Source organism: Hevea brasiliensis, chromosome 18 (genome assembly GCF_030052815.1).
Source record: "Hevea brasiliensis isolate MT/VB/25A 57/8 chromosome 18, ASM3005281v1, whole genome shotgun sequence".
Classification (NCBI taxonomy): domain Eukaryota; kingdom Viridiplantae; phylum Streptophyta; class Magnoliopsida; order Malpighiales; family Euphorbiaceae; genus Hevea; species Hevea brasiliensis.
Window position 1 is genome coordinate 13,736,657 of NC_079510.1, and position 12,255 is coordinate 13,748,911.

The following is a 12,255-nucleotide window of genomic DNA, read 5'->3' on the forward strand; positions in this document are numbered from 1 at the left end:
TATGGACGTGCAAATGGGTCTTGAGCAGCTTGTACAAAAATTTGTATGAAGTTTGTAATAAAGTTTAGTTTGTGTTTCTTTTGATATAAATTTGTAAGGATGTGTATAAATTGTTTTGTCTTTAATGAAATATGAGTGGAACTATTTTATTTAATTTAAATGAAATGTATTGCTAGTATGCTGAGGATTATTGAATTTTTAACTTGAGAAATTTATTGAAATGATTGTGAAATTGATTGAGTTTGGTTGTGAAATCGAAGTAGTGGTTGAGAAAAATTTTTAGAAGTGCTTTTTACAGGTATTTGAAGAACTGTTTTCTCAAAATATAGATAGAACTCTGTCAAAATTTTTATAAAATTTGCGGAAAAATAAAATGGGCAAAAATTTTCAACTAGCTTTCAACTTAATTACATATTTTAAATACTTATTGGAAATGCTCACTACTTATCAAAAATAAGAAAATTGTTTTAAAATCCCTTGTAGGGTACTTAATGAGTTATCGGTAGGTGAAGTTTGGTAGTTCATTAAGTATTCTACGGGAATATGTTATGCCTTACAGAGGGGTAAGGTGTGACAGTGGATACCCGGGCAGAGCCTCCTCTGTTTTATTAGCATCTGACGGGTTTCACTATTCACCTATTAAAAACAATTTCATATCCATTGATCTAATCATATAACATGTCATTCATTTTCTCATATAATAAATCATTCATAAGAAAATTCATATACAAAGTTCACAAACTTATTTACAGTCTCAAAATATAACTACATTTATTTACAATGTTCAAATTTAACATACATCTCGTTATACATGAATCAAAATGCTAGTCTATACATGAGCCCTACTAAAATAAAATGCAGACTACTGTGGTGACTCTAGACTGTAGCAAATCTGGTCAGATGTAGACAAAGTACTACTGTGGCGGTTGCTGCTGTGGCGGCCACTGGTCTTCAGTACCTACGAGATGAAAAAACCAACACGCTAAGAAAATTGCTTAGTGGTGCATAATTGAAAATGAAAATAACTAAATAAATTGAAATAACAATTCTAGGTCAATTGTATTTTTATTGCACTTTGGAATCAATTGATTTATCAGGATCTTATCTGTGCATTTATTTCATTCTCAATCTTTTAAAATCATATCAATGCCCAAGTATAACAGACTATAAGCACTGGATACATGGGCATATACTGGTTAGACAGCCATATGTCTATCCTGTATACATCTGTCATATTAGGCACAAGGCCAGCGAGCAGGCTTTTAAAGCCAGAAATATAATTAGGCACAATGGCCAACGGGCAAGAATAGAGCCTATAGATCAATCATAATAGACATATATTATCGCTCAATGATTATCCATGTAGGCAGTACTGCTATCTATAGTCCCTAATTGGTATACCAATCGATCCAACTATATATATATAAGCCTAGGTTTACTGTGGGCAATTAAGTATTAATAATTATTTTATAGAATTTTTATGTCCATGTATTGTGGGAAAGTAGATTCCATATACTTATTTTATGTAATTTAGCATGTAGTGACTTATTAGGGATAAGTCATAATTTATTTCAAGAACCTTTCTTTAGGTTCAGTATTAGTATCTTAATTTTGCATATTAAATTGAGCAATTTGTAGCTACTATTTGGCCACATTTCCTTCATAGAAGTTGTTCCTATATGTCTTGTCTTTATTTCTTTTTCTAAATCATGTCAATTGGATTTATAAAACTCAAGTTATGGTCAAATAACCATAATTGGTTCAGTTGCAAATTCTGGACCTTAATTAGGCAATTTGGGTAACATACTTTGACCAATTTTTTTGGACAGGTTGTAACAACATTTAGGCCTAGTGTTCTTCATAGGATTTGTTTCCCTATGTCTTATGATCACTCAGAATTTCTAGTTGCAATTTTTTAAGTCTTGTAGAATTAATTATAGCCACATTATTGGACTAGACTCAAGTATCTTATAGCAACAGGATTTCAATTAGGTCAGTAGTTTTGACCCAATATTTAAGCTTCTTACATTCATAAGTTGAGGAAGATGTCTAAAACAAAGTTGAAGATCTGTTTCTTAGGTTTCCATAGTGGTATGGCTCATTTCAATTGAAGATTTCTAGTGGGAGATATCATTAAAAGACTAATCTGGAGTCAATGGTCACTTATTCAAATTTCTAGATTTTGTATGTTGTCTTGACCTAGCTCAATGACCTAATGCCCTTGATTTCTGGGTTATAGGCAAAATACCAATATTGTAGGTCTATGTCATATTGAAATTTTGGTTCTAATTTCATGTCATTTGGAGTTCTATGGATCAAGTTATGGCCTTTTTGTCAAAACTGGTCAAGTTGCCTAGATAAAGGCAATTCTGGGCTGTTTTGGTTCTGGACAATTTTGGTACCCCAACTTAGACAAGCAATTTCACTTGGTTGATGGCATTTTTGGGCTTTGTACTCTTCATATAAGTTGTAGCCCTATGTCTAAGCTTTCTAATTGTATAAATTTCAGGTCATTTAGACCTGTTTAGAGTGAGTTATGACCAAATGAATGAATACTGTTAATTTAGTCAATTTTCTGGGTTCACCAAATAGTAGTCCTGATTAGGGCAACATATTGGTCATTTTCTGGACAGAATTTTGGCATGATTTCTACAAAAAAATTGATGAATTTTAGGTCTAATTTTACCTCCAATTGGCCTCATACTAATTGGAGCCACACAAGCTCACTTATGGCTCAAAAAATACACTGCCCTCGACAAATACTCAACCTGCACAACAGAACACTTCCAATTTGCATATTTCATAAAACTTCCAAATTTTTCCTTCCTTTTACTGCCTATAGTCTTCCCAAGGTGTGAGGATTAGTTTTTGTGAAGTGAGCTTGTGATTTTAGGTTGAAAATGAGAGTGATTTAAGCTTTGCATGAAGGAGCTCCATGGAAGAACTTGGGAGCTTTGGTTTGGCCATTTGATGAAGTGAGGAAGAAGATGAATTAGTGGTTGTGACTTTGTCATTTTATGGCTTTATATACCCCCACTATAAATTGTTTAATTATTATAATAATCAAGTTTCAATAATTTTAATTATACCCCCTCATTTTCCTTAATTACATTTCACATATAATTTCTTATTTTCATGGGGTTTTCAAATTTTTACTTTCACTTATTTTTAATGGACATTTAGGTCAAAAGTCAATTTCTAGGTGCTAAATGACCAAAATGCTCTTCTTCGAGTTATAGTCCAATTTTTTCGGTAATACCGATTTAATTTTTGATCCAACGGTTTCTTTAATTTTCATTTCGTCTGTATCGACACGGTCTAGGGTCGTCAACTGTCTACGCAGTGACTTCCCAGTGCGGTCACCCATCGCTACGGTTCTGACTCATTTAACCTAGTTGCATTTCCTTTCTTTTATTTTCTCTTAATTTTTTTTATATTTTCTTATCATTTATTTCATCAGTTTATGTCTCCTCACTATCATTTAAGTGTAGTTCCAGACATTCTGACTGTTCGGACAGACATTAGTCGTCGGAACAGTAGAACGTACGGACTACTAACAGTGAGGGAGTTACATAATTAGCACTGGACAAAAGAGTCATCTGAAGCTTAAAACTTCAATAGCCGTAGTTTTATTCAGGGTGTGGGAATTGATGCAAGGGAAATGTGTCCACACGCTAGAGTTAGATTCACTACCAATATTTGAAGAGAATAAACTTTGTTGTGTGCGTGCAGTTGATGAATCTTAAGTAACAATCTCCTTCCTTGAATCTCAGTGTTCTACCTTCTGCTTCTTCCTTTCTTCTATTTTTTCTCTCCTATTTCCTCTACTTTCTTACTATCCAAACAAATAACTGAAAAAATTTACTTCATTGTATAAAAAAATACAAAGAAAAATAATAGAAATTAGCATCCACACAATACTATTATCGGCCATCTTTTAAGCTAGTTGTCAATTCACTATTTGCCTCCACTACTTTATTAGAAGAAGAAGAGGAAGAAGCAGCTTCATTAGAAAGTGATCTCCTTGCTATGAAGGCCGGTTGCTTTGGACTTGGAAGAGTTGCACTTTCACTTCCAAGCATGAACAGAACATTTGACATGTTGGGACGATCATTTGGATCTTCTTGTACACATAACAGCCCAACACTAACACATCTCATAAATTCATTTGCATTGCAACTTTCACATAATGCTTGATCCATCAGATCCAATGCCTTCTCTTCTTTCCATAGCCTCCATGCCTGGGATAATTCAACAATCAAAATTAGTATATATACAGAGAAAATTCAATATTTAAAGTTTCTATAGAATTTTAAATTTTGTTTACTTACATATTTTGAATTTTAATTTAATATTTTATTGATATAATTGGTTTTAATTGAAATTTAAATTCAAGATTTTACTACTTTGGAAATGACCATAGTATCACTAAATAAATCATATTAGTATTGACAGACAATATTTATGAGATTTGTAACCTAACTTCCCATTCCTAATCATAAGCCCCATCTTTACTACTAGAGTAGAACACCGGTTGAGTTTTAATTAATATTTAATTTTAAATTTTTTTATAATAATCAAGTTAACTTGAATTTTAGTATCTTGAATATATACCCTAAAAAATATATATGCATATAGCCATTAATTAGAATATAAATTATAAAGTTCGATTTTCAAATTTTGAATTTTTCAATTAACTAACACATTGTATTAATTTGACTTTTTAATTAAAAAAAAAAAAAAAAAGAAAGAAAGATTTGTCTTGATTACATCTTGCATTAAAGCAAGACTTGATTAAAAGTTAAAATATTTGATTGCCAAAAACAAAACTTCATGATAGAATCAAAAAAGCCAAAAGCCCTAAAAAAAACTAGAGTGGTAAGAGCTTGTATGTATAAAATTTTGAACACTTACATGGCCAAGAAGGTTGAATGCTTGATCAGACTTGTAAAATGCAGTGTTCCTTTTTCCGCTAATAATTTCAAGCATAACTACCCCAAAGCTAAAGACATCAGACTTGATTGAGAAAAACCCATCCAATGCATACTCTGGAGACATGTACCCACTGCATAACATGCAATAGTTGATTTAGGTGAGACAAAAGCTAGATTAATTAATAAGCACCACAAGTAACAATAAATCTGCATAATAAAAACTTACTAAGTCCCAACAACTCTCTCCGTGCTTCCCTCTGTTTGTTTGCCTCCAAAGATCCTTGCCAAGCCAAAATCAGAAATTTTGGGGTTCATCTCCTCATCTAAAAGGACATTACTTGTCTTCAGATCTCTGTGTATGATCCTCAATCTGGAATCATGGTGAAGATAAAGTAGTCCTCGAGCAATTCCCATGATAATGGTAAAGCGCAGCTCCCAATTTAACAGTGCACATTTCGTTTCGTCTTGCATAGTTTAGTTGCAATGTGGGAGCATAAGATTAGTGATTAACCAATTAAAAGTTCTTTGCAATACATACACACAGAGAGAAAAGAGCAAGAGCAAGGTAGCTAACCAAATATGAAGGAATCTAGGCTCTTGTTAGGCATGTATTCATAAAGTAACATCCTTTCATGTCCTTCAACACAATAGCCCAGAAGTCTAACAAGATTCCGATGTTGAAGCTTGGCAATCAATATAACTTCATTCTTGAATTCCTCCAAACCTTGTCCTGAACCACTGGATAGTCGCTTTATAGCAATTTCTTGTCCTCCTTGAAACTTTCCCTTGACATAGTTCCATGCACAGATTGTAAAATCAATATCAAGTTACTTGAAACCCTAAAGGTTTTCCTAATTGGCAATTGGTTTGCTCCCAATCTTGCTAATTAGATTCATACACTATAATCAAACTGTAAGGAACTTATATTCCTCCTTTGGGAATCCTAAATCTCCATATGAATATAGTTTGTCTTTTGACCAAATTGATGATATTACTTCACAGCAACAAAAGAAATTAAAAAAAGGATGATGTTAGGAATATAAAACCATGAGTTCTAATCTATGGACATGCAAACTCTTAAATCACCAATCCAAAATATGATCACATTATTTAATGAACTATATTTATATTGGCATGGTTTAAATGTACCTGTAATTCAGTTTTACTCCAAGAATTAAAATGAGAAATAGTTATGTGGCTTTGCCTGAATAATTTTGAAGCACCCTATATCACTTCCTTTAAACTGAAAAAGTGACTACGAAATGCTAGCATTTCTGCCAAGTTAAAGCACCAAAAACACTGCCTTGCTCCCAAGCTCTCCTGGACAAAACATAGCCAAAATTTTCCAATGTGCAAGTTGTGTGGCCACTGCACGCCACAATGCACAACTTGCCCATTTGAGTGTCAGTTCTCCCCAAGACTTTGTCCATGTGTACAATTTTACTCTGATTTGGGAAATAAGTTTTCATTTTTTTTGTACAATAAATTGGAAAAAAAAGCCCTGGGTCTGAGTTGACCCATCATGAATGTACCCAAATCAGTTTTCTTTCAAAAATAATTGCAGAGAGAATAATTTACCTTGTAAACAGGCCCAAAACCACCTTTTCCTAGCTTGTTTGCATCTGAGAAGTTATCTGTAGCAGCTAATATGCTTTCCAAATCAACAAATGGTACATCCAGGCCTTTCTTGTCATCTTCCCTAAATCGACTCGAATCTATGAAGTCTTTGACTTGTCTTTGATTGTCATACAAACAAATTGCTACAGTTTCCAGGGCTCTTTCTCTGTTATCTGATATTAAAGAGATTCATGAAAGGTTAATTACACACCAATTTTATTGATACAAGTTAAAATTAACTCTCTTTGGGTCGAAACAATACCTTGTACAGTGACCCGTCTTCTTCGTCTTCTCATGTAATACAAATAGAATGCTGCATATGAGATTATTGTAACAGTTGCAATAACTCCCAACAAGACTTGATAAAATGGTATCCGTTTCTTGCTTTTGTTTTTTGATTCTGGTCTCTGTTTGTTAGATCCTTGAGATGGATCTAAACGAGGAATTGAGCACAAAAGTTACTGATAGATCAAAACCATCATCCAACACTAAACTACGAATTAAGCACAATTAACTTGTTATCTGAACTAACCTGAAGTACAATTTACTTCGTTCGAATCCCATTGAAAGGATTCTTCGCAAGTGCATAACTTCGCCTCATTCTGGCCAGAACAAGTTGAATTTGGCCAGTCAATGCAGTCATCAGGTTTATCACAAACTGGTGCTAATGGAGGCTTCCATTTTATTTCTAATTCTTTTTTTAACCCTTTGCGTTTAAATAGATCTAAACTATAGTTACTTTGATAAGCATTGCATTCACTAGCTATGTCAAATTGCCGGGGAAGCTGCAGATTTGAACCAACAGATGTACAATCTGCTTCTTCAATTTGGATGGAAAATGTACGCGATTCTCTGTTGATGCCAGTTACTGGATAGCTGATAAAGTTATTTGTTAAAAAGCTCAATTGACCAGTCTCATTTTCACACCAGAAATGGCTGTACAGTGGATCACCACAATTTCGTCCAGTGCTGAGTGGGTAAGGGATGATGTGGATGCCACAAGTTTTACAACTTCTTTTCATATGATCTGCATGAGTAGAATCTCTAAATGTCAAAAATTAAATCTTGATAATTATCAACGTTTCCAAAATATCATTCATAACATTCAATTATTTCCAATTTCAATTGGAAGATGCATACAAATTCTTGATAACTATCTCTATTCACCATTTGCTTTTAGCAATTCTGGTACTATATTGTAAAATGAGTACTAGTCTAAAGAGTGTTCAAGCCTAATAATTAGCTGTGTCAGATGTAGCTAGCAGCAGGAGATGTTAGTGTATGTGCTCTCCAGCCAAAATTGCAAGTGTGATAACTTAATTACATATATTTTGTTATTAATAAATGTTGCTTTATCTTTAATGTTCATGTTAATTTTAATGGATATTAACCAACAAAAATAAAGTTCATGAGACTTTTATGTATAGCAGTGGAAACTACAAATGTTCTTGGTCAATATTATGTCGAGACTCATGAATGCTCTTAGTCAATGTTATATCAAAATTCGAAATTAATATAACTATTCATATCAACACATGTTGCATTCTTTTTTTTTATGAAAGGAAGCAATACTTCTCATTAAAGTAAGATATATAGGATACCTAGAACTAATGTGTAAGTGCTTATAGTGACTTGTCGTATAAGTTATCCTTAGACTTGGATATTAAGTAATCTTATATAGAAATTACTATGTTTTGATACTGCTCACATGTCATTATATATAAAGATAATAGATGTGATAGTTGTTGGATGTATGAACTATATGAAAATATTTAATTGTCAAGATAGAAGTCATCACCCTAGGTAATTAGGAAAAATATTTCATTTGTTCTAGGCCAATGTAGATTATTAAATCTTTGCACAAGGTAAATTAAAATTGAGAATCTTATTTAATTAATCAATCAAACTGTAAGAACAGAAATAATTTATATATAACTAACGTATTCCATTTATCAGTGTATAAATTGAAATATGACGATGAAGAGATATTAATTACACTGACAGACTAATCACAGAAAGATTAGTTAAACTATTTTGACAAGTTTTAATATTTGAGCAGTCATTATACATTGTTAGATGTCAATAATGATCTACAAATATAATTAATCAATTATGAATTTATGACAAAATTAAAGTATTAATTTTATTTAATTATATTTATCGCCAACATATTAGAAATCTAATGGGTCACAGACAGATAAATGGTAGTAAGGAATTAAAATTAGGTTATCAAGTTAGACTTAATTAAAATAAAATAATTCTAAAGGCTTATGGACCAAAGCATAAATTTCATTTAGATTGTTTAATGCTTAATTTGTTGTGCAATTAATGTTTCCTAACAAGAGAGTCTTTAAGGCCATATATCTACCCAAATCAAGTTGCCATTTTAACCGATGTAGAATTTTAGGACTATAACAAAATCATTCAAGTCATCTCAATACAGCCATTGCATGGGGGGATTGACAAAATTTTTGATATGGTCATCTTTGAATTGTCAGAAATTGAAATTGAAACAGATTCTTTATCTAGAGATTAAACCATGCATATATGTCAAAACTATAGCTAAAAAAAATGAAAATAAGTACCTATATCAGAAAGCAGGACGCGGTAATTGAGGTCTCGACCCCCTTCATAATTCTCCTGAATATTGTTAAGGTCTTGTATCCAAATCCAACATATAGCGTTACTGGCATCACTCCTTTCAGCTTTAAGATAAGAATATGCCTGGCATGTGCAATTGCTGAGGCACTTGTCCTTGCATGCAGTTTCATTCAAATTCTCATATACCCCGTCTGGGTTTCCCACTTTCATCTTCTTCAGATTATGGAAGTCGCCAATCTCCTTGGCATACTTGCTGCATATTGGCGATATTCTTTTACACCCATATGAAAAGTCCCCTGCATACCAATTTTCCGGTTTGTTGGGCTTAAATCCCGGCAAGCATTTACAGGGCAAGCTGTTCGCACTGTTGCAGCTACTAAACTTCCCACAGGCGTTAAATACACTGCACTGATCTCTTGGTTCCCACCACTTCAAAGAGGCCGTCTCATTACCTGGCCAAAAAAATTGTATCGTCCCATTTAAATTCATTACCAGTCTTGTATTATTGTAATCCCGGTTGGTCACATTGAAAGCCAGAGTTTTTTGTGAAGGAGATGTATCACTGCTTAACAAGCTACTCGTGCTGAAATTTGTAAGCAAGTAGGAAATAATCTGGAGCCTCTGATCAGTGCGGGCAAGCATTTCTGAAACTTCACTTTTCCAATATGGTACAGATCTATTCCAGATTATGTACTGATTTTGTCTCTCTTGATCTAGCTGAAACGTGAAGTCCCCCGGTGCAGGGTCTACTTGACTTTTCCAAGAAACCAATTTCAACTTCCTATCCATCCTCATGCCAGGAAGAAATGTATCAGTTGGATGCTCGAAGCTCTGCCAGAGTATTTTTCCGTTATCACCTTCTTGAATTAGGACTAGGTTCCCAGAATCCAGGAGCTTCAACGTCCGGTTGAAAACAAACGACGCTGATGATCCAATTTCAGTGGACCAGTAAGATTTATTATATGCATCCAATACGTTGATGTTTCCATCTTCTGCAATGGAAAAAACTCCAGTTGAATCCCGAATTGGAACTTCACGGTTAGCAACCCAAACTACAATACTCGGCTTTGAGCCCCAAAACCAGATCCCCAGGTATCTACTGCTATTATCACCTCCATTAGGGGAAAAAAATCCGAGCTTAAATCTTTTTCCAGCAGAAACAAGAGTCTCTTGGTCCTTGAGTGGAGCATTGAACAATATGGTATCCCTTGCTAAGCATAACCGAGGACAAGGACAAAGACATAGACAGAGAATAAAGACTGGGAAAGATAAGCAGATGCGAGAAAGCATGTGGGTTTCAAAAATTGTGATATTACACATATATGGCACTGGATTAATTTCTTCTTGCTTTCTCTTTCTTTGGGGAAGAAGAGAGAGAGAGAGAGAGAGAGCTCGTTCAGAATGGCCACAGGATTCTACTGCGAAAACCTGCATTTTGTCTCTGCTGGTTGAAGAAGTGGTTGACTGGTAAGCAAACGCTTTTACACGGTAATCATCCGACTAGTTGTCTGCAGGGTGTGGCTCTCTGTGGGTTGTGCTGGACAAGACAAATTACATAATGAAATCACGCGGGGAGCTGACTAGGGTTGTTATTTAATTTCACATAGAATGAATGTATAAAATTACTATTTAATTACATAAATTTAAATTAACAAAGACAAATTTTAATTTTATACTAATTAAGTTTAACTCAAGGCCCAATTAATTTTGAAAAAATTATTATTTAATTTTTATATTTTAATAAAATTAATTATTTAATTTTTATATTTTAAAAAATATATTACATGTCGGTGTATTTTATTTTCGTTAAACTATTTAATTTCTCTATCAATTTTTTTTTATTAGACAATAAATTTTAGTTTAATCAAACTAGTATTTAGTCTCTCAATTTTAGTGAAAATATTAATTGATACTAATTATTTAAAAAAAATAATTTTATTTTATTTCTCTATTTTAATGAAACTACTTAATGATCTCTATATTTTAAAAAACATATTTCTATATGAAAAATAAAAATTTTATTGTATAAAAACTAATCTGAATTTATATTTTTAAATTATTAAAATATTTTTATTTAATTTCTCGTACATCATTTTTGCGTTTTTCTCCATTAAAAAAAATATTTGATCTAGATTTTCAAATAATCAAGACGATAATTTATAAAAATTAATTTTAATAGAGAAAATATAAAAATGATATCAGGGAATTAAATAAAATTATACTTAACAATTAAAAAAATAGATTTATTCTCCACATAATAAAATTTTTTTATTTTTTATATAGAAATATATTTTTTAAAATATAGAAATTAACTAATTAATTTTACTAAAATAAAGAGACTAAATAGCAGTATTTTTCAAAAAACATAGAATAGCTAATTAATTTCACTAAAATAAAAGAAGTAAATAATAGTTTAACTGGTATTGGCTAATAGAAAACTTGACAGAAAAATTAAATAATTTAACGAAAGTAAAATACAATAACTAAATAGCATATTTTTTAAATAGCCGCGTCTACCCATTCTACCCATATCCATATACACACCATGTAACACCCCTATTTGTATAGTTTGGTATATTTCATTATTCTAGTGATCCCGTGTCGGTCCGGAAAATTAAGAGGATTAGAACCATATCTAAGACAACTAGATAAGCCCTAAACACAAATAATTAGTAATTATCAATTAGTTAAGTATAAATAAAAAAAAAACAGAACATAAGAAGTTAAATGAGCCGAGAGTCACAGCGATGGGTGACCTTCTCGGGAAGGACTGCGAAGTCGATTTAAACTCAAATTTTGAACCGTAAAATGTGACGCTGCGGTCCTTAGGACTATTGCGAACACAGTGGAAAAGAAAAAATCATGAAAAAGAAATGTTAAGCCGGTCAAATAATTAGATCAGAGATCCGGAATAAATATTGAATTATTTGCAAATCGGGTCGAACCGGCGAGGGGCAATTTGGTCAATTGACCCTGAGAGCTGACTTCTGACCTAACTGTCCAATAAAATCGGAGAAAAGAAAATTTCAGAATTGGAAATTAAATTAAAGAACTAATGGAAAAATAAATAGAAAAAAAAGGGAAAAAGGAAAAGTGAAAGGTG

At 32.6% G+C, this 12,255-nt stretch overlaps 1 protein-coding gene across 1 annotated transcript; it reads right to left on the bottom strand.

The window, feature by feature from the left end:
* Positions 1 to 3,698: 3,698 nt before the first annotated feature.
* Positions 3,699 to 10,682, bottom strand: LOC110673815 (G-type lectin S-receptor-like serine/threonine-protein kinase At4g03230). The gene is made up of 8 exons (XM_058140701.1): positions 9,137 to 10,682; positions 7,084 to 7,578; positions 6,814 to 6,984; positions 6,513 to 6,724; positions 5,509 to 5,719; positions 5,161 to 5,398; positions 4,915 to 5,065; positions 3,699 to 4,241 (listed from the first exon to the last, which is right to left on the bottom strand). Exons 1-8 carry the CDS (start codon positions 10,584 to 10,586, stop codon positions 3,924 to 3,926), a joined length of 3,246 nt encoding a protein of 1,081 aa, XP_057996684.1. The 5' UTR covers positions 10,587 to 10,682; the 3' UTR covers positions 3,699 to 3,923.
* Between the last annotated feature and the right edge of the window lie 1,573 nt (positions 10,683 to 12,255).

Bases quoted from the DNA above. Each gene is read 5' to 3' on its own strand.
- LOC110673815 (XM_058140701.1), bottom strand. From the start codon at position 10,586: ATGCAGGTTTTCGCAGTAGAATCCTGTGGCCATTCTGAACGAGCTCTC. The intron at 5,720-6,512 runs GTAAATTATTCT...AACTATGTCAAG, and splicing joins GTTTTGGGCCTGTTTACAAG to GGAAAGTTTCAAGGAGGACA. The intron at 5,066-5,160 runs GTAAGTTTTTAT...CATGTTATGCAG, and splicing joins GAGAGAGTTGTTGGGACTTA to TGGGTACATGTCTCCAGAGT.